At 50.9% G+C, this 19,790-nt stretch overlaps 7 protein-coding genes across 7 annotated transcripts; 4 read left to right on the top strand and 3 right to left on the bottom strand.

Moving 5' to 3' along the window:
* The first annotated feature begins 152 nt into the window (after positions 1 to 152).
* Positions 153 to 2,805, top strand: M438DRAFT_349018 (uncharacterized protein). Its single transcript, XM_029906289.1, has 8 exons — positions 153 to 697; positions 1,188 to 1,287; positions 1,341 to 1,793; positions 1,848 to 2,001; positions 2,054 to 2,214; positions 2,272 to 2,286; positions 2,374 to 2,380; positions 2,480 to 2,805. The coding sequence occupies exons 1-8, from the start codon at positions 232 to 234 to the stop codon at positions 2,735 to 2,737; spliced, it is 1,614 nt and encodes a 537-aa protein (XP_029756460.1). The 5' UTR covers positions 153 to 231; the 3' UTR covers positions 2,738 to 2,805.
* A 2,280-nt stretch (positions 2,806 to 5,085) lies between these two features.
* M438DRAFT_304712 (seryl-tRNA synthetase) lies at positions 5,086 to 6,845 on the top strand. Its single transcript, XM_029902196.1, has 3 exons — positions 5,086 to 5,253; positions 5,308 to 6,053; positions 6,106 to 6,845. Exons 1-3 carry the CDS (start codon positions 5,121 to 5,123, stop codon positions 6,661 to 6,663), a joined length of 1,437 nt encoding a protein of 478 aa, XP_029756459.1. The 5' UTR covers positions 5,086 to 5,120; the 3' UTR covers positions 6,664 to 6,845.
* An 837-nt stretch (positions 6,846 to 7,682) lies between these two features.
* M438DRAFT_282125 (MFS general substrate transporter) lies at positions 7,683 to 8,945 on the top strand (the record flags this gene model as incomplete). Its single annotated transcript, XM_029901286.1, has 1 exon — positions 7,683 to 8,945. One exon carries the CDS (start codon positions 7,683 to 7,685, stop codon positions 8,943 to 8,945), a length of 1,263 nt encoding a protein of 420 aa, XP_029756458.1.
* Positions 8,946 to 9,535: 590 nt separating this feature from the next.
* Positions 9,536 to 13,918, bottom strand: M438DRAFT_304702 (uncharacterized protein). Its single transcript, XM_029902195.1, has 2 exons — positions 10,188 to 13,918; positions 9,536 to 10,134 (listed from the first exon to the last, which is right to left on the bottom strand). Exons 1-2 carry the CDS (start codon positions 13,816 to 13,818, stop codon positions 9,848 to 9,850), a joined length of 3,918 nt encoding a protein of 1,305 aa, XP_029756457.1. The 5' UTR covers positions 13,819 to 13,918; the 3' UTR covers positions 9,536 to 9,847.
* A 731-nt stretch (positions 13,919 to 14,649) lies between these two features.
* On the bottom strand, positions 14,650 to 15,211 carry M438DRAFT_377632 (60S ribosomal protein L33-A; the record flags this gene model as incomplete). The annotated part of the gene is made up of 3 exons (XM_029908750.1): positions 14,650 to 14,747; positions 14,806 to 15,002; positions 15,168 to 15,211. 3 exons carry the CDS (start codon positions 15,209 to 15,211, stop codon positions 14,650 to 14,652), a joined length of 339 nt encoding a protein of 112 aa, XP_029756456.1.
* Positions 15,212 to 15,865: 654 nt separating this feature from the next.
* M438DRAFT_114021 (uncharacterized protein) lies at positions 15,866 to 16,785 on the bottom strand. Its single transcript, XM_029898717.1, has one exon. It carries the CDS (start codon positions 16,690 to 16,692, stop codon positions 16,057 to 16,059), a length of 636 nt encoding a protein of 211 aa, XP_029756455.1. The 5' UTR covers positions 16,693 to 16,785; the 3' UTR covers positions 15,866 to 16,056.
* A 993-nt stretch (positions 16,786 to 17,778) lies between these two features.
* Positions 17,779 to 19,621, top strand: M438DRAFT_349012 (aspartate kinase). Its single transcript, XM_029906288.1, has 2 exons — positions 17,779 to 17,989; positions 18,041 to 19,621. Exons 1-2 carry the CDS (start codon positions 17,847 to 17,849, stop codon positions 19,467 to 19,469), a joined length of 1,572 nt encoding a protein of 523 aa, XP_029756454.1. The 5' UTR covers positions 17,779 to 17,846; the 3' UTR covers positions 19,470 to 19,621.
* Positions 19,622 to 19,790: the final 169 nt, after the last annotated feature.

Below are 19,790 nucleotides of genomic sequence, written 5' to 3'. Positions count from 1 at the left end.
CCCGAATCCTGTGCCTAGATAGGTAACCTTACCTTATCATAATCACATGTCCAATGATAGCGGGGAACGGTCATTACCTATGAGCAATGCTCCGAAGAGTTGTCGACAGCTGTTGATATCAATGACCCCTTTATACCAAAACACATTCACTCCAACTTCTCACCCTTCATCTTCTCGAGGTTAACTTACTATCGGACAAACATTCGCAACCATTAACGATATACACACATCATGGAGAAGACTAACGGTACAGGCAACGACGCCGCCATACTGCAGGAGATCCTAGCCAGTCTCAAGACTATTCAGCAAGAAAACACACATCTTGCTGCTGCTGTGGATGCCATCAACGGTCGAGTCAACATTCTTGCTGGTGTCAAGCAAGTCAAGGACCTGACGGTCGATCCTGCTGCCGTGGAACGCAACAAGCAGCACCAAGTCGCCCCCGTCATCTCGACCATCACTCAAGATGCTGCTTCGAGCCCCGATCTTCCAGCTGTGCCTGAGTCCGGACGTAGATCGAGCGTGACCTCTAAGATCATTCTCACATCGTACCCGGGTCAGGCTGGTGTGGATCCCCTGCCTATGAATTGGGGCAACAAGGACCCTTCTCTTCGAGGTCCAGTTGTCGTCTCAAGGAACCCAAGTTCCATTCGCAGACGTAATGCTATCGGTGCTCATGGTGGCTCTTATGCTATATGTACGTAAATCAATCCTCCCCGTGTGCTAAGATCTGTCACGTCTAGCCATCTCACGGCCACGCCTAGGGCCGTTTGGACTGTAGAAATGCACAATGTTTTTAAGATCGGTCCAGCCGTCCGTAGAGAGTTCCTGACTCTCACACTCTCAGTGGAGGGCTGCACTGATCTTAATAACATTGTGCATTCCTAGAGCATGCGCATGATAAAGTTCTGCACACGGGGAGGATGCGTTTTCTTTACTTTTATCGGTCGAACGGCCTTGTGGTTTCGCGGATTGCTTCCATTCAGCACCCATGTCTTGTCTGCAAATCCGATTAGAGGAGGGCATGGCCTTCGTGTGTGACGATTTTGTCCAATTGCCTCTCGGAGTTCATACTTGAATCATGGTTGTGGAAGTTGAGAACTTCGTACTACATGTTGTCTTGTTCAATAGAAGCAAAGCTTTTCTAGCCACTTTTCTGTAAATTATGCTAACTCCGCTTTTGTAAGATAATGCTCTTGCTGTGGCAAGCAAGAATCTCAATACCGATCACCGCCCGGACTTCACAAACACCGAGCCAGCTGCCAACATCGGACCCTTCCCTCAGTGGTTCGTATGCTCGGTAGTGCCTACTAGTCACGGTCAAGCTGACACTATCATAGGGCGGACCCTAAGAAGATTGTTGCAATGGATCCTCTGGGCCATCTCGCTCCTTGGCTATTCAAAGATATCATCCAAAACGAGGATGTTGACATCAGACCTACTATTGCTATCACAAAGGCACACATGAAGCTCCCGGAACTCGAGGAGAGTGTCAGAAACGGTAGGCTAGTACCAGATGGCAAGATCTGTCTGAATGAGACTGGTGAGCTCGCGGTCACCAAGTTTGCTGTGGAGCCGGTTTGGTACCTGCCTGGTGTAGCCGAGCGTTTTGGTATTGACGAAGGAACTCTCAGACGTTCCCTCTTCGAGCACACTGGTGGCTCATACCCAGAGCTAATCACTAGAGGAGATATCAAGACTTTCTTGCCTCCCATTGGAGGTCTGACTGTATACTGCTTTGGTGATCCCGCAAAAATGTCCGACCCAAACGTCAAGCTTGCACTACGAATTCAGTAAGCACATTATAGCCTCTCCCTATAGATGATAACCACTAACAAAGGCTTCATTGATGAGTGCAACGGCAGCGACGTGTTCGGTTCAGACATCTGTACTTGCAGACCTTATCTCACCTTCGGTATCGAGGAAGCAGTTAAAGAAGCTCAGAACGGCGGATCGGGCGTTGTCATATATTTCCGCAAGGAGGGCAGGGCTCTCGGAGAGGTAAGCACCCTTCTAACAGTCGTTCCACACTCCAGCATACTGACAGAGAAAGGTTACCAAATATCTGGTATACAACGCAAGAAAACGTGGTGCCGATCGTGCAAGCGAGTACTTCAAACGTACAGAGAACATTGCCGGTGTCAAGGACATGCGTTTCCAGGCTTTGATGCCTGATATTCTGCACTGGCTCGGTATTACCAAGATCGACCGAATGTTTGTGGTCTCCTAATTTTTCCAAATTTTGAAACATTGCTAACGTTTATATCTCAGGTTGAGCATGTCGAAGTAAGTCTATGATACCCTTTCGCTTTGCCTAACTCTTGTCGGAGCCTACTGAACATGATGACGAAAAGTTGCTGACTCACTGTGTAGCATGAAAGTAAGTTCCTTGCTCCTTCGAGTTTCCAACCTGGTCTTGCCTAATAGCCACACCCGCTGGTAAGAAAGGTATGAATACCACAGCTGACGACTATCCTAGCACGATGCCATTGTCGAACAGGGCATTCCGATTCACGAGCGGATCGAACTGCCTGACGAATTGATTCCGGCCGATAGTAGAGTTGAAATCGACGCAAAGGTCCATGCTGGCTATTTTACAAACGGCAAGATCATGACGATGGACGAGCTGTCGAACGTTCAAGGTCGCGCCTGGGAAGATGTTGATGTAAGTGTGGAAAGAACGATTACGACATACTGTAATTCTGACCTCCTCTCTAGCACTGATCCGCGTACGTAGATGTCGTGATTCTTTTTTCTTGTTGGTTTATGCTCTGAATCGACCTAGAAATGCATGCATGACGGAGCATTTTGATCTTTGGGCTGGTCGGATCACTCCTGCATGGGTGGGCGCCTGTCAATCCTGGTTTCTCCCTAGACAGAGTGATTGGCTTGATTCTTTAGAAATACAATATGTCTTTTGACCTGCTTCCTTCGAGATCGCTGCGTGAATTACCGGCTTGGGCAGAAGGAGATGTGCCGTAGGAACGGCCCGTGAACAGGCTCCATGCGAGTCGCAGGTTGCATGGGACGGCGGCCATGTGCAAGAAAGTCAAGATGCATGCTCATCCGATCGATGTTGACCCAATCCAGCGCGGAGTGTGTTGGCACGCTCCTTCAAGCCTCCGACCGTGCCCGAACTCTCGCTCTTTCGTTGCGACGACTCGTGGGAGTATTTATCCATGCGATCAAGCAGTAATATACTGCTTTGCATGATTTAGGCGAGGCTCATGAGGCGGCTACACCGGAGTGTCATCTGCCTGATTGCGACCATCCAAACTCGAGGACGTCGGTGAGCTTGTGGGGTCAATAAAACAAAGCACATAACAACAGCAACGAGCTCAACCATGTTCACCCAGGTGTCCTAGAGCAGCGCGAACACTTGCTAGTAAGCGGACCCGAAATCCCCCCATACGCAGAGACAACGGTCAAGCCACACCGCTGGGCGGAACATCGCGCCCGTCCCTGCAAGTCCTCCCACTGGTCGCCAGGTTCCTGGGTCGATTGGGCACCGTTACTGTGCAGTGGGTTGTTAGCTCAAATTCTAGTGGTGGCCTGTCAGTGCATGTCACAATAATCTTGGTGGGATCAGGACCATATCGATGTACTGTACAGTGCCCTTGCGGGTACTTAACGGTCTGGCCGATGAGGAAGAGCATATTCCGCGAATGAGCTTCCTAGGTTCAGGTCAAAGCCTTCACCCACGCAGCACTGACTAGTAAACGACTATCGACTCGAGGAAAGTTCAAGCAATCGGTGCTGAAGAGGCGTGTATGTATACCTGCTAGGCCCCGCAGGTACGCGAGGCGTCACCATGACTGTGCGGTCCTGGCATCTCGGTCTTCTCTACCGGGCGTATACAAAGCTGACGCCCAGCGCCACCGTCCCCCTCACTTGTTCCCAGCCCAAACCTTGAATTTCTTGTATTTCTCACGCGACCTCGGGCAAGAGACACTTGTTTGATATATTCTCCAGTTCCTCTTGACTGAACTGAACAGAGAGCTCTTTGAGAACAGACCAGCCTCTGAACACCACTACAACTCTTCTCGGCACCTCGTTCGTCTTTCATCATGGCTAGAGAAACTCAGCGTTCATCGTCATCATCATCAGCATCGAATATATTCATGCGTGGACCATTCACTAGATCAACCACTAGCCCGCCTTCACTCAACAGGCAAAATTCACATACCGCCCGTCAGGAGTGCAGTGTATCATCACAAGGCGGAGCCACATCTTTGTTATTCAAAGTGGCTTCTGCTTCCCTCAGGACGTCACCCAGAAATAGTCCACCAGCTTCTCCGAGACAGTGTCCTGTAGACGTGCAAGAAATCCAATGGGACGCATTTGGCCGGCGTTTGTCAGAGAATCGTCATGGTAAGTAGTACCTAAACATCACTGTGTGCGGGGCTGATAATAGACAGATGGATATGTCAGTTTTCCTGATTTCGATCGCTTGTGTGAGCCTCACGACCAGATAACGAAGTCTGGAGAAACTCAACAGGATGGTTGAACGGCAGTCTCGTCATGACGCTGTGAGAAATTGTTAGAGTGATCTATACCACCAAGGGCTCGGTCACAGACGATTTACCAGCATTTTCACGAACGCATTACATGGACTTGCTCGGTGACGGACTGTAAAGCAACACCTTCCTCATCAATAGCTACAGGGTCGAGACCAAGATTGCGTCTGCCCTAGTTGATCCAGCCGGAGACCATTCAGACAAGCTTCCTAGCTTGGAACGTGTCGGAGAGCGTAGCGAACCATGCCAGAAGTGAGGAGGGTGATCAGAGTCAAGCGCCGGGAAAAAAGCGCGCAGAGCGCTGCCGGAGATCAAGTAACGATCAAAGAGGGCTTCGGGGAGGATTGTACAGTCGGAGTGAGGGTTGGAGGGTAATGACGGGTGGCTGTCTGATGTTAAGATATACACACGTAAACACTGTACTCATTAATTGTCGACAAAAAGTTCACTGATGAGCATCAGCTTCACTTGATTGGCAACATCGTGTTGGCAACAATGACTCAAGGGCTTGGCGAAGCATGAGTCGACAATTTATGGATGCCCCTCAGTTAGGCGCAAAGGAAAAGAAACGCTGTCCACTCTTCACAAACACAGAACGCAACCATGTTGGACATCAACGACTTTATCGCCGAGCGCGGTGGCGATGTCAAGAAGATCAAGGAGAGTCAGCGTAGACGTCATGCACCCGAGGAGGTAGTTGACGAGGTCATTGCCATGTTCGAGGACCACAGAAAGTGTAGGCTCTGTCACATCCGGCTTAGTGATTGGCACTGACGCTGAGTGTGTATAGCCCAATATGCTGCAAACCAGATCAAGACCGAGCAGAACGCGCTGCAGAAAGAGATTGGACAGATCAAGAAGGCCAAGGGCAACGCCGATGACCTGCTCAAGAAGAAGGACGAGCTCGCAGCCCGTCACAAGCAGCAGGAGGAAACCACCAAGGAGATGCACGCTGCTCTGCTTAAGAAGGCAAAGTCAATTGGCAACTACGTCCACGAATCCGTGCCTGTCAGCGACAACGAGGACAACAACCAGCTGATTCGCGACTGGAAGCCTGAGGGTGTTGAGGTCACAAAGAAGGACTGCCTTTCCCACCATGAGGTTCTCACCCGTCTGGATGGCTACGACCCCGAGCGTGGTGTCAAGGTTGCCGGCCACAGAGGATACTGCTTGACCGGCTACGGTCTCTTCCTTAACCTTGCTCTCATCAACTATGGTCTTGAGTTTCTGTTCAACAAGGGATACAAGCCCAACATGCCTCCTTTCTTCATGAACCGCGAGGCCATGGCAAAGACTGCCCAGCTTGAGCAATTCGACGAGGAGCTGTACAAGGTCACCGAGGATGGCTCCAAGGACACGGACAAGTACCTGATCGCAACCTCTGAGCAACCTCTGTCCGCTCTCCACGAGTCTGAGTGGCTACAAGACAAGGACCTGCCCATCAAGTACGCTGGCTACAGCACTTGCTTCAGAAAGGAGGCTGGTTCGCACGGAAAGGATGCCTGGGGCATTTTCCGTGTTCACCAGTTCGAAAAGGTATATAGATCTTTAGCGCGGCCCGTTTCCCTCTTACTGACTATGTCTTCAGATCGAGCAGTTCATCTTCTGCAAGCCCGAAGAGTCATGGGAGCACTTTGACCGCATGATCGACACATCCGAAGAGTTCTACAAGTCCCTCGGCCTCCCCTACCGCGTCGTTGCCATCGTCTCCGGCGCTCTCAACAACGCTGCCTCGAAGAAGTACGATCTCGAGGCTTGGTTCCCCTTCCAGGGCGAGTACAAGGAGCTGGTCTCATGCTCCAACTGTCTCGATTACCAGACTCGCGAGCTTGAGATCCGTTACGGCCAGAAGAAGCAGACCGATTCGAGCTACCAAAAGTCCTACGTCCACGCTCTCAACTCCACTCTTTGCGCTACCGAGAGAGCCTTGTGCTGTGTCCTCGAGAACTACCAGACCGAAGAAGGCATCAACGTTCCCAAGGTCCTCCAGAAGTACATTCCCGGTCAGCCTGAGTTCCTGCCCTTCACCAAGGAGCTTCCTAAGGACTCCACCAGCTTGAAGGCCAAGGGCGAGGCAAAGACCAAGGGAGGCGCTGCTCCCAAGCTCCCTGCCACTGGTGAGCTCGCCGACAGAACCAAGAAATAAAGAAGATACCCTACGACAAGCGACGTAATCAACAGCAGTGGTGTTGAGAAAAACAGACGAATGCTTCATCTCGTGTCTTCCCCCGGAGCGGTGTCCAACGGATTCATCAAGGGACTAGTATTGGCCCGTGAGAATGGCGCCGTAGCATAGACAGTTGTATCACGAGCAAAATGACAATGAGCAGAACCGAATACCCTTCAAATTCATGATCCGTCAAACCCATCCTAAAACTTTGCCGATGTGTCTATCCGAAAAACAAAAATGCCATAATTGCCGAGATCTCACGAGAGCTCTGGCGTGACATTCTCGCGAGCATGTTTCTTGCTTCTCGACTCTCCTCGCTCGGCACATGTTTTTGACGCTTTGGGTTAAGGCTTTTCCCGACGCCATCCCGAAACGATCGCCGGCTAGCCCACAAGTGGTCATTGCTGCAACTTTCCCTTTTTCGCACCTTTCAACCACTCGACACAAGTCTTGAGGGAACCTCATCATGTCAAATGATTCTGAGTCAAGAGAGTGGGGGGTCCGCTCTCTTCCTTTACACACACTGTAGCCCTTGTACCAGAGTGAGCATAGACAACCGTCTGCCAGTAACCGCTATCATGTGTCGCAGTCCCGAAAATCCAAAACGCGTGCGATCCGGAGTGGATCCCTACCAAGTCACTGGCAACTTCTATCGAGATGAATGGGAGCACTTCGGTCTTGCTCTCATGAGCTTCAATGCCGGCTTCTGTATAACAAGATCACGGCTGTTGTCGATGGCAGTTGCAAGGCGTCTGGCCTGATAAATATGTTTATCTCTGCGAGTGCTTGCAAGCTCTTTGTTGACTACGTGCCCAGCTTCTTCATCTCAGCAATCTGGTTGATTCTCTGGTAACCAAGCCTAACAATCTTTTACGATGGCATCTCGACAATCGAGCACATCATCGATCAAATCAGAGGTCAAGTCTGAGTTTGACTCTTCACAACTATCCTCGGATCAGGAACAGTATCAGACTGGATCTTCTCCAGAAAATGGCATGCTGGATCACAAAGTCAAACCTCAATCGAAGGAATTCGTACTGGAAAACTCCCCTGCTTCGACGATACCGAATGGCGGATTCACTGCATGGCTACAGGTCTTGTCTGGCTTCATGTGCTTTATGTCAGCGTGGGGTTTTGTGAATGCATTTGGTGTATTCCAGGACTTTTACAGCAGTGCCCTCATACCAGATGTGAGTAACTCGGACATTTCCTGGATCGGATCAATCCAAGCTTTTCTGCTTTGCAGTGCGACTGTGTTTGCCGGACCCGTCTACGACTACGGCCACCCTCGGTTCTTGATCATTCTTGGCACCATCCTTGTAGTCTTCGGTATGATGATGACAAGTTTATGCTCCGAGTACTGGCAGCTCATGTTAGCTCAAGGCATTTGCGTTGGGCTCGGAGCTGGATGCCTCTTCCTACCTTCGATCGCGATCGTTCCTTCCTATTTCACCACCAAGAAGGCCTTTGCTATGGGCATTGCGGCGTCAGGTAGCAGTCTCGGTGGTGTAATTTACCCAATTGTCTTCCATCGTCTCGAGCCTCAAATCGGATTTGAATGGGCTACTCGTGTCCTTGGATTCATTGCTTTTGGAACACTGCTGGTTCCATGTTCCTGCATCAAGGCTCGCACTTTTCCCAAGACACGCAGAAAGCTGCTTGATTTCGCGGCGTTCAAAGAGCCCGCTTATGCCCTGTTCAACCTGGCCAGCTTCGTTGGCTTCACAGGGCTATATATTCCCTTCTTTTACATCTCGGCATACGCTAGCGAAAAGTCGGGCTTGGACGAAACACTTTCCTTCTACCTGTTACCCATCATGAGCGCTGGATCGATTGCTGGTCGGATTGTGCCCGGCCTTGTTGCTGACAGAGTTGGTGCCTTGAACGTACTTGGCTTTTGCACGCTGTGTGCAAGTACGCTTGGATTCTGCTGGATAGCCATACACCACGCGGCTGGTGGTCTGATCATTTGGGCTTTGCTCTACGGTGCACTGTCGGGTGCCTTTGTCAGTCTGCAGCCCACCACCATTGCCTCAATAACCAAAGACCTCGGCACCGTTGGTGGCAGGATGGGAATGAATACATTCTGTGCATCCTTTGGCATTCTCATTGGAACGCCGATCGCGGGTCTCCTCGTGGAGAGCGGTAATTGGGTGGGCATGCAAGTGTTTGCTGGCGCCACTCTTCTGGGCGGCGCACTCCTAGTAATGGCGACTAGAATTGCAGTCACTGGTCTCAGCGTTTCTGTCAAGGCCTGATTCGATCGGTTCTTGTCGAGTTCTTGTAAGCATCACTTGTCGTGTATACCCACCCATGAGTAAATTTTTGAATCAATATTGGATCTCATAGCTCATACCTCGATGCTCCACCAGCCTCCAATATACGATCTCAAGCAGTTCCATTCACCCCGAAAGTACATGCATAATTCGTGCTTTCTCCAAGTAATATTGGTCAGACCTCTTCTACGAGGTGGATGTTAGTTGGGTCACCCTGTCAGTGCCACACACGCACACTTGCAACCTCCATGACCACCAAACATTTTGATACTTGTACACTGATCCGCTCGTAGAAAGGACTTGTTGAGACATAGCATATAAGTCTAGACATTTATTCATCTTTTCAGCAACGATCATCAAAATGATGGTCCGGTCTGCCGGATACATCCCCTCAAAAGACTCACAGTAATTGCTGGATCGCGCCATTACTTTAGAGGTTAATTGACATTTGTGTCTTCCTCGCTCTTACTGGACAGGTACTCTGATACGACAAAGATCCCATACGTTTTTGCAATCATATTATAGGACAAGTTTGACGGTGGAAAGGGGAGGTTCGACGCTGATGCTTCTTTCCACAGCTAAAGACATATCAGATACAGTACAGACTCGATGTGGTATCTTACTGACGAGGAAGTACAAAGCATGGAGCGGGAAGGAGCAGACGACGTCGAAACTGATGAGTCGCGAAGTCCTGATACCCTCTGCCATGACGTCTACCACAATCTCACGACAACGAACACTGAACAGTCACTGTGTCAGGACAGCTCGAACACATGTGCTCGTCCAAAATCGTCCGCTGAACGCTTTGCGCATATGTGTACTCTATACAATGGAACTATAGCCATTCATCTATCTATGAAAGCCTCTGGCTTCGTTTGTCAACCTTAGATGCGCATGCTCTCCGCAATGAGCTTGTACTCCTTTCTCTTCTTCTGGTGGCTTGGTCGTAGTTTGGCATTCGCTTTACCGATCCACTTTGAAAGAGGAGGGAACACGACTCTCTCAGCGAGGTACGAACAGGCGAAGCCTCCGATGGCAAGTACCAAGATGAACACCTGGAAGCTTATTGACATGTCCGTCAGCTCCATCAGATCGACGAGCCATGGAGCAGGGTCGAACAGCATATAGGCAGATACTCCAACAGCTACGACCATAGTAATGACGAACGGCACTGTTGACTTGTTAGCAAGTGATACAAAAGACTTGAGAAACTATTAGACTTACGATTTTGTGTCATAGATTGCCGGAAAGGAGGGCCGACGCTGAGCACAATCGCCGAAAGAATGTACTGGAAGCAAGAAATGAGGAAGAGTGTTGTGTTTTGTGAGTTTTGCGAGTTGGAATGTTCCTTGTCCAGAACTGGTGGCTGATACCAAGGTTGGCGTTGCACGATTTCCCACCCAACGAGTTGAGTCAAGACACAAATGATGATCTGACCGAGAAGAGGAGTAAGGACCTTACGTGAGACCAAGCTGGCGGTAGGCCTCTTCTTAGAGAGAACGGGGTATGGACCAGTCCAACCCATAAAGATGGCAATTGGAAGAATGAGAGCCAAGTCAATGAACAAGAACTGGAAGTCTCCGAGGTTAGATGCAGAAGCATAGAGGAAGCTCACGGAGGTGAACTGAATAGCCGAGTACAAAGACATGTACTTGAAGCAGCTGAAACTTGTGACCAACGCTCCTCTTCCTTCACGGATGACCTCTGGCACGCAAGAGATGTCGAAAATACGACTTGTGAAGGGCGCAGCAACCGAAGCTTCTGCCTCCGAGAGTGAGATGCCCACATCTGCGGCCTTGAGAGCACCACAGTCGTTGGCACCATCTCCGCAGAATCCACAGCAGTAGTCAATGCTCTGAAGTTTCTCCACTAGTTCATGCTTCTCATCAGGGGACATGCGTGCAAACACCTGACCACAGACAAGCATCTCACGAAGGACCTTTGGCGAAGCGAAGTCGACGAGCCAGCGGAAGACATCACCACTGACTGCGATAGAGTAGTTGCGCAGGTTCGAAACGTCATAAGGCAATGAGGAGTCGTGTTCGGCAGGCGGAGGCAATGGCTTAAGAGTATTGTCGTCAAGCTGATAGGCTGGGTTATCCACGCTTTCCCAGCTCAAACGGGATAGCGCTGTCCTCGAGTCGCCTTCGACGAAGTGCGGCACGAAACAATGAGCAGATCTGTCAATCAAGTTACATTCCCTGGCAACACTGATGGCAGTCAGGATATTGTCGCCAGTGCACATCACAGTGCGGATGTTGGCGTCCCGAAGCTCTTCAATGATGCCGGTCGTGGTTGGCTTGAGCTTGTTCTCGAAGATGATGAAACCAACAAACTCGAGGTTTGATTCTGCCTCTTCACGCTTCATTTTCTGCACCTTCAACCAGTTGAGCTTGAAAATATGTTTAGTTGCACAAGCAATAACACGGAAACCACGATGTGTGTAGTAACTAAGCAGCTCTTCGTAGTCCGGAGGGAAGCTGTCAGGACGGCAGATCTCCTTCATACATTCGGGAGCACCCTTGACGTAGACGTTACCACTTGGGTCACCGAATTGACGAACGACAACACTCGCACGTCTCAACTGAGAGACGAACTCAAAGGACTTGAGAACACCGAGTTCAATTGGACGCTTGTTATTAGGGGAGGTTTCGTCTTCATCCAGATCAAGTTCCATTCCAGGTGGGGGGCGGGCTACAGAGGGCGAAAGAGAGTTTTGGTCGTCCTCATCGGTGGCGCCGGGTCGCTCGGAGCCTTCTTCGTATTGCCAGCCAGTGAACTGGAACATCTTGAGGTCCAGAGGGTCACCGACGAACTCGTCATCGACGATCCGTAGAGAATGGCAAGTAGCCATAGTGTACAAGATTGCCTTGTTTGCGTTGTAGTCGACTGTAGGGTCGCGCTCATAAGTGGCTCCAGGAAGAAGGGCGGTAGAGTCGTTGAGGATGTCGCTGAATCTGTTCGCAGGTCGATGTACTACACGAGTTCCGAGTACGTCGAGACCATCCTCGGTTAAAGTGCCAGTCTTGTCAAAGCATACCACGTCGAGTTTGCCGCCAACGTTCACTCTTTGAGGACTGATGCAGAAGATGTACTTCTTCTTCAGTCTAGACAGAGCAAAATTGGTACCGATTGTGAGCGTAGCAGGTAGCGCAGGTGGGACGACAATAGTGATGAGATCCAGTGCTCGGACAACGATGAGATGCCAGGCAAGCCCAAGGCGAACAAAGTTGATGAATGAAGCAACAAAGCCAACCATGGCAATTCCCGCCATGACTGCAATGTAGCGGAAAGAGTCTCGGTAGAATTTGAATCCAGATGGCTTAGGGAAAAGCATGGAGCGAACCAGTGCTCCTTTGGTAGTATTGAAACCTGTGCGAACGACAAGCGCAAGAGCAGCGGCTTCATCACTCTTGTCCTCCTGCGGCCTGCGTGCGCGAATAATTTTAGTACCACTGAACAAGAAGTTTCTCGCAACCTCGGGATGGATAGATGAAGCGCTCAAATCGAGGAGTTCCAGAGATTCGTCAGTCGTCGGAACCTTGGAAACAGGTACGGATTCTCCAGTGAGCATACTCTCGTTGACAATGCAGTCACCAGAAAGTAAAAGACTGTCGCAAGGGAACTGCGAGAGATTCGGGTCTGTAATCTCATAGACGTCTCCTGGAACAAGATCGCAAGACTGAACATAACGCCAGAAACCACTTCTGAGAACACGGATGTCGCATTCGAAACGCGAAATCTCACGGAGACGTGCCATGGTCGCTCTTGTTTCAACCAATGTTGATGCAATACTCACAATCGAGATGACAAAAATGCAGGCAGCATAGTAGTAGTATTCGTCCACAGACCAGAGGAACAGACTGGCAATCTGGAAGATGTAGAAAGGATGCAGAGCTTCATCAACGAGAAGTTGGCCAATCGACTTCTGCTCGATATCGATCATGTTCTTGCCGAAGATACGCTCGCGGTTTTCTTGCTCTTCACCATCGATACCCGCACGGATGGTGACAACATCTGTCCAGGCAGGATCTTGCCAGGTGTTTCCAAGAATGAACTTGTCCTTGAAGGGGTGGAAGCAGAAACGAATGTAGCGGTAGTCCATGATGCGAAGTTCGTCCAGGATAGGATCGTTGTACTCGTCAAATTCGCGCATTTTACCTTTGCCTGGCATACCAAAGACCGAGGACAGAGGCATGTCGAAACTCTGCTTGCTCAATTGCTGGACAACCATCTCATTCCACTGATTCTCAATAACCAACCAATCGCACTTGTGCAGGGCGGTGGGAGAGCCAGTCAAGCGCACGCGCCATCGTGGCAGCCAGCGAAACAACAGAAAACCAAGTCCAAGAGTACAGATGGAAATGCAGAGGTAAATAGCGTAACCAAGAACAGAAGTCTTGAATCCGGCGACGACGATGGTCATATCCTCATTTTGAATATAAATTTTCTGGCTCAACCTTCCGCCCGATCCGTGACCACTGCGGACGCTTCTGTCCGTGTCGGAGGAACGACGGCGCCGCAGAAGTGGGCTGCGTGCAGATGATCTGGAGTAGCCAGAAGATTTACGGCTGTGTAGAGAAGGACGATGATTGGATTCCAGGTCCATGTCGGGCTCCGCAAAGGCATTACCGTCCTCGATATCAGCATGGCCTTCTTCCAGCTCAGCTTCTTCATCGATGATGGCTTCTTCTTGGAGCCACTCTTCGTCGGAGATGTCACGATCCTCATCCTGGTCATCGTAGTAGGTGAAGCTGGTAGTCGAGTCTGCGCGCGAACGACGGTGAGCGAAAGAGCTGTTGGCAGTGGGCACACTCTCAGACATGGGACCTGAGAAGATTTCGTCGTTGGCCATGCCAACATTGCTGAGGAAGCTAACCCTGTTCCTTGTGTGAGCTCAAACGGCATACAGACTGCCCAAGGGCATACTCACTCGCTCATGTTCGACTCGCGCCGGTAAAAGTTATGTCGGCGGCTGGCTGTATCATCGTCTACCGTGACGGACGAGCGCCGGCGACTTCTCGAAGTGTTCCTCTCCATAGCAGGTACAGTCTGTCCAGGGAGCGACAATGGTAACGATTGTCACTATGCAGACGAGAGAATGGCCAGTCGCGAGGAGCAAAAAGAAAGCGTTTCCAGCAAAGTCGCGCGGCGGACGGGTCGGCGGGCCATGACGATAAGCCTGCCTTTTTAGGAAACAGTCCGGGGCTATCTTTTATCCAAACCCGAGAGCCCACGCCCTCCGCATGCCTCTGTGCGTAGTGCGTAGTTTGACACTCGTGGCCCAGCACATATGATTACATGTTAAATAGCGTGTTTTAGTCTGTCCTTTGGTCGTGTTTACTTGAATGTATTCGTGCTGCTTTCATAGCCCATTCTAGCATCCGTTACTCCACTGTACAATCACATTCTTAACCACATCACGCTGAGGCTGTAAATGAATTTGGAACGTGAAAATTTTCGAGACGACGGGACCAGGTTATCTCATCATGGCTATTGCGCCATGCCGGGAGGCTTTTGCGATTCTTTTGTGGACATGAAACTAGTCGGCAGCTTCCCTTCCCAGACTGAGAAAACGCCTCCTTTTGAACCACTGGTTTGTCATAGAGACCAGGTTGACTGCAAACCAACACCGCTGCGACACTTGATCATGCTCGTAATCCCATCGAATCCGTCGTTACCGCACTTATATCGATGAAGGGTAAAGCATGACGCGGACGGTGGCACCGAACGAACGGGGAGGGAGGTTGTTGCGGAACTGAGCGCGGACGACACCAGAGTTGCCTGTGAATATCTGTCAGATTGACTCCTTGACTCTTTCTGCTTTCCAGGAAATATGTACCGTGAGCGCGGGTGACCTTGCCCCACATGACTCTGATCTTGGAGCCGCGGACCTCCTTAGAGGCGCGGTAGACGAAGGCGACCTTCTTTCCGAGGTAGAAGGTGGCGGCCTTGGAGTCGTCGACACCCTCAATCTTGATCAAGCTGGTGTTGGGGTTGGTGTTGCGCTTGCCTCTCTGGTAGCTGAGGTGACGTCCCCTGCGCGATAGAGGTCAATAAATATTCGTTGCGATGCGTCGCCTGTTTTGCTGAGGGGAAAATGTGTATTGTTTTGGACATTGTTCGAGATGTACGGATAGCGATCGGTTCGAGAAGAGCGATAGAGTTGTAGATGAAGAGAAAACAGCGGTTCGGATTCAGTACTCACTTGACGTAGACTGGGAGTGTGTTAGCAGACAATCCTTCATGACATTCAACATTCGTCCAGCAACTGGCGCCTTCGCGAAACCAGACACCAGATCTCAGGGAAACTCACGGCGGTGACCTTGCTCGGATGGCATTTTGTGTCGATTTGGATTGTCCCGGCGAGTGTCGAGTAGGTGTTGTCGGTCGTCTCACGATTAGTCGCTCCGTTCAGTGGAAGGGAATTCGAGCTCGCCGATTTCGTGTGGGCGTCAAAGTGCGCCGAGAACTTAGCCGGCTAGCGTCTTGGCGTCGAGGCCGCAACTCTACAATTCTCAAAGTGAAGCGAGAATCAAGGGACCGCCGTGCAACAACTTCACCGTGTTACTGTTGTTTACGCACTCTACACTACAGTGTCCACAATTACGGTGTCTCACAAGAATTTATGATGGCGCTCACGATGGTTCGCGCTGCTGTTCGATCAACGCTGCGAGACGCAACTGAACTCTGTCGACGTCTTCTGCAGTGACCAAGGTAAAGGACCATCTCCGCATTCACGGTCCATCAACATCAGTTCATGTCATCGCGAAATGGAACTGAACAGAGTCATCACATAATACTGCAAGATGTAACAGAAAAGGCCGTGTTGGTGAGGAAATACTTGCATCGTCATAAAGTAGGTGTCTTTTCTGTGGGCAGTAAGCCACAGTTGCGACTAGAAGGATAAAGAGCCTCTCCAAGAGACTACAGCGTCTTCCTGATGTCTCTACGGTCGGCCTCCACCGTCTCGTATCGTTTCTCGTGCCCGGCAAACACCAGAGTCAGGTAGCCAGCAGACTGCCATATTTCAGGGTTGGATCAGTAGGACGCCGAACCAGTTACGCCAGTCTGAGCGAGTGCATCGAAATCTCTAGACCTCCGAGTCCTCCTCCTCCTGCTTGACGGTCTTGAAGAGCTTCTCATCGTCCTGATCAGGCTCAACTTTGTCAGAAGCGACGTTGATGTTGTGAGCCATGTCCTCCTCAGTTCCAGCCTTGCCGACAGCGGTCTTCTTGGTGGCCTTGACGGGGGTCTTGCGAGGACGACCGGGCTTCTTGGGAGTCTTGACAGAGGCTTCATCATCGTCGTCGTCGTTCTCAGCGCGAGTGGTGTTCTTGGCAGCCTTCTTGCGAAGGGACTTCGGGGCGTCGTCGTCTTCGTCCTCGTCTTCTTCGGCACCGGCAGCGTTCTTGGCGACTTTCTTACGGAGAGACTGGAGAATGCCATCATTCTCATCGTCGTCTGAGCCAGCGCTCTCTGCCTTGCGTTTGCGAGGGCGACCACCTTTGCCCTTAGGGGTCTTGGGAGGAGCGGAACTGTCGCCAGTAGTGGAAGGGGCAGTCACGCCTGTCTTGCCGCCAGCCTTCTCGATCTTCTTGAGAAGATTGCGGTACGAAACCCTCATGCTCTCAATGCTAGCAGCGCCGAAAGCTTGGGTTGCCTTGTCCCAGTCAACCTGATACATGGTTAGTCGACTGTGACGCTTGTGCTGAAGATCTTTCAACATACATTGGCGGCATGATCATCGTTGCTAAGCCACATGGCCAGGATGCGGTCCTTCTCGCCCTCGCTCAGAAGAGCCTTAGCCATGGCGTATGAGTAAGACATGATTGGTAATAGTTGTGTGGTACGTGTGGACGGTAGGTGGCTGACAGAAGAGTTGACAGAGGAAGGTGAGATGTTGAAGGTTTAAATGGAGTACGTGAGAAAGAGAACTGTGCAGCTTGGTGTTGGATCAAATGTTCGAGTGAGGAACACAACTGAAGATGGCAGAATTCGCAGCTTACAACGAAGTGAAGACCACACGATGGAATGCAATGGGCTGTTCTCACACAAAAGTGTTGATTCCGGAACGCCCTATGATCTATGGTCGAGAGCCTCGACCCTCAATTCAACCACTCCAGACTACGATTCACACTTACCAAGCCTTGGTTGTGTGAAGACCAATCTATGTCAAAGAAGTCATACAAGTCTCAGTGAAACAATGTTCAATGCACTCGATCCAAGTCGTCGACATGGGCGCCTTGGGTGCAGATCATCTCGTCTGCGATTCGTCGAAGGCCATAGTTTGACCGAATTGAAAAATGAAGAGAACCAATCCCATTGACGAAGACAAGCCAGCGCATTGAATACACTGGCAGGAATTAGTTACACCGGCTTCTGCTCAAGCAGCGTTTGTAAATTCTGATTTGAATTGCAGGATCTTTCTTTGGTGCCAATCTGAGTATCAGGATATCAAAACGTGGCGAGAGAGAGGGAGTTGGCCTTGATTCTTTGTTTCCGCCATTGTATTCAGACTCTTGAGGGGGGGTTCTTCAATCACGACTGGTTGTGACATGCGGCTTCGAGACAAAGTGACGAGTAGCGAGGTGAAAGTAAGGTCACTCTCGGAAAAGAAATCGATTGAGATGGAAGGGTAGAAGATTTGAACCTTGGGCGTCAGTGGTGAAGTTGATGAGGTCGGATGTGGGGCAGTCGTGAGTTCAGACAGAAGGTCGAAGTGGGCGGGCGCAGCGAGATCGGGGGCGCATGTGCACACCCGATGGGCCTTGTTCAACCGTGACTCAATTTCGCTTTGTAGGACAATACAAACCACCTTCAAGACAATCAGACACCAGCAAACAAGCCTTCCAACCCCCCAACATCCCCACCACCTTCACAATGGCCTACACCAACGGTTTCGAACAGTCAATACCTCACCAGCAGGAAAAGAACCTGCCCGGCGGCGGCAATTGGGTCGTGCAAAAGTTTGGCGGTACCAGCGTCGGCAAGTTTGCTGTCGACATTGCCCAGGACATTGTCATGTACGTCGCATGCCCGCTCTGGACTGAAGCCTAGTACTCATGTTCGAATAGTGCCAGCCTCAAGGAGCACCGCACCGCCATCGTCTGCTCTGCGCGTAGCACCTACACCAAGAGCGAGGGCACCACCAATCGCCTACTTCGCGCTGCCCGCGAGGCCGAACGCATTGGCTCGCGCAAATATGTCGACATAGTCGATGTTATCCGCGTCGACCATATCGTCGTTGCAAAGGATACCATCTCTTCTGCAGAGATCCTGGAAACCTACTCGGAATCTGTTAATGCCGAGTGCGACAGCCTGATCAAGATCCTCGAGTCCGCCCAGCACTTGACCGAGGTCAGCAAGCGTACCGAGGACAAGATTGTCGCTAAGGGCGAGAAGCTGTCTTGTCTGTACATGACTGCCGTCTTGCAGGATCGCGGCTGCAATGCTCAATACGTCGACCTGAGCAATGTCATCGACTTCCCAGTTGGCGAACGTATTGACGACAGCTTCTACCGCAGCCTGGCTGGCTCCCTCGCAAAGGCCGTACACGCCTGCGGCGACGCCGTTCCTGTTATTACTGGCTACTTCGGTGACGTCCCTGGCGGTCTTCTTACTCAAATCGGTCGTGGATACACTGACCTCTGCGCCGCTCTCGTTGCTGTCGGCATTGGTGCCTCGGAACTGCAGATCTGGAAGGAGGTTGATGGCATCTTTACTGCAGACCCCCGCAAAGTGCCCACTGCTCGCCTGTTGCCCTCGGTCACACCCTCCGAGGCTGCCGAATTGACCTTCTATGGGTCCGAAGTCATTCACCCCTTCACCATGGACCAGGTCATCAAAGCCAGCATTCCCATTCGCATCAAGAATGTCAAGAACCCCCGCAACCAGGGCACCATCATCTGGCCCGATCAAGCTGACGATCTGGAGGAGAAGAAGCCTTCTCTTTTCCGCAACCGCAGCCTGGTCAGCCTCAGCACTCACGATGGTCCCAAGCGTCCCACCGCTGTCACCATCAAGCGCGGTATTACCGTGCTTAACGTCCACTCCAAGAAGCGTACTCGTGCCCACGGCTTCCTCATGTCCATCTTTTCTGTTCTTGACAAGTGGCACCTGTCTGTTGACCTCATATCCTCCTCCGAGGTCCACGTCTCCATGGCCTTGCACTCTGAGGTCGCTCTCTTGTCTGGCGCCGGCCCTGATTCTGAGGAGATCCAGATCGAGTCTGCTGCCCTCAAGGGTGCTGTTGACGACCTCAGCGTCTGGGGTGATATCGACCTTGTCCCTGGCTTGGCCGTCATTAGTCTTGTCGGCCGCCAGCTGCGTAGTATGGTTGGTATTAGCGGTCGCTTCTTCAGCGTCCTTGGGGAAAATGGCATCAACATTGAGATGATCTCTCAGGGTGCCAGCGAGATCAACATTTCATGTGTGATCGAAGAGGCAGAGGCCAACAGAGCCCTCAACGTCGTTCACACCAACCTTTTCACTTTCCTCGATTGATTTTAGCGTTTGCATAGCGTTTGCAGTTGGATTTCTCCAACAGGACGAAAAGAGCGAAGGGATTTCAAAAGTTTCGAAGCATTGTCATGAACCCATTTTGCTTGCGTAGACCTGTATAGATGAGCAACCGAGCTATGTCTCTTCTTCTTTAACCATCAATTACACCCATGACCATGTGATATCCACCCAACGATTGCTCTGACATTTGACATCCCGCGGTGACAAATCAAAGTATTCACGCTTGACTGTGATTGACAGTTGTAAGGTTTAACAACATTTTTCTGCTCTGGATATGTCAGGTGACGACTACAGCCGCTAGCT

Source organism: Aureobasidium pullulans, assembly GCF_000721785.1.
Source record: "Aureobasidium pullulans EXF-150 unplaced genomic scaffold scaffold_26, whole genome shotgun sequence".
NCBI lineage: Eukaryota > Fungi > Ascomycota > Dothideomycetes > Dothideales > Saccotheciaceae > Aureobasidium > Aureobasidium pullulans.
This window is presented reverse-complemented; position numbering and strand designations above follow the sequence as displayed.

Excerpts from the sequence above, each read along its gene's own strand:
- M438DRAFT_349018 (XM_029906289.1), top strand. The coding sequence starts at position 232 with ATGGAGAAGACTAACGGTACAGGCAACGACGCCGCCATACTGCAGGAG. Across the intron at positions 698-1,187 it reads TGGTGGCTCTTATGCTATAT|ATAATGCTCTTGCTGTGGCA; the intron begins GTACGTAAATCA and ends CGCTTTTGTAAG. Across the intron at positions 1,794-1,847 it reads AAGCTTGCACTACGAATTCA|TGATGAGTGCAACGGCAGCG; the intron begins GTAAGCACATTA and ends CAAAGGCTTCAT.
- M438DRAFT_304712 (XM_029902196.1), top strand. The coding sequence starts at position 5,121 with ATGTTGGACATCAACGACTTTATCGCCGAGCGCGGTGGCGATGTCAAG. Across the intron at positions 5,254-5,307 it reads GTTCGAGGACCACAGAAAGT|CCCAATATGCTGCAAACCAG; the intron begins GTAGGCTCTGTC and ends GAGTGTGTATAG. Across the intron at positions 6,054-6,105 it reads GTGTTCACCAGTTCGAAAAG|ATCGAGCAGTTCATCTTCTG; the intron begins GTATATAGATCT and ends CTATGTCTTCAG.
- M438DRAFT_304702 (XM_029902195.1), bottom strand. The coding sequence starts at position 13,818 with ATGGCCAACGACGAAATCTTCTCAGGTCCCATGTCTGAGAGTGTGCCC. Across the intron at positions 10,135-10,187 it reads GCAATCTATGACACAAAATC|TGCCGTTCGTCATTACTATG; the intron begins GTAAGTCTAATA and ends ACAAGTCAACAG.
- M438DRAFT_114021 (XM_029898717.1), bottom strand. The coding sequence starts at position 16,692 with ATGTTGAAAGATCTTCAGCACAAGCGTCACAGTCGACTAACCATGTAT.
- M438DRAFT_349012 (XM_029906288.1), top strand. The coding sequence starts at position 17,847 with ATGGCCTACACCAACGGTTTCGAACAGTCAATACCTCACCAGCAGGAA. Across the intron at positions 17,990-18,040 it reads ATTGCCCAGGACATTGTCAT|TGCCAGCCTCAAGGAGCACC; the intron begins GTACGTCGCATG and ends ATGTTCGAATAG.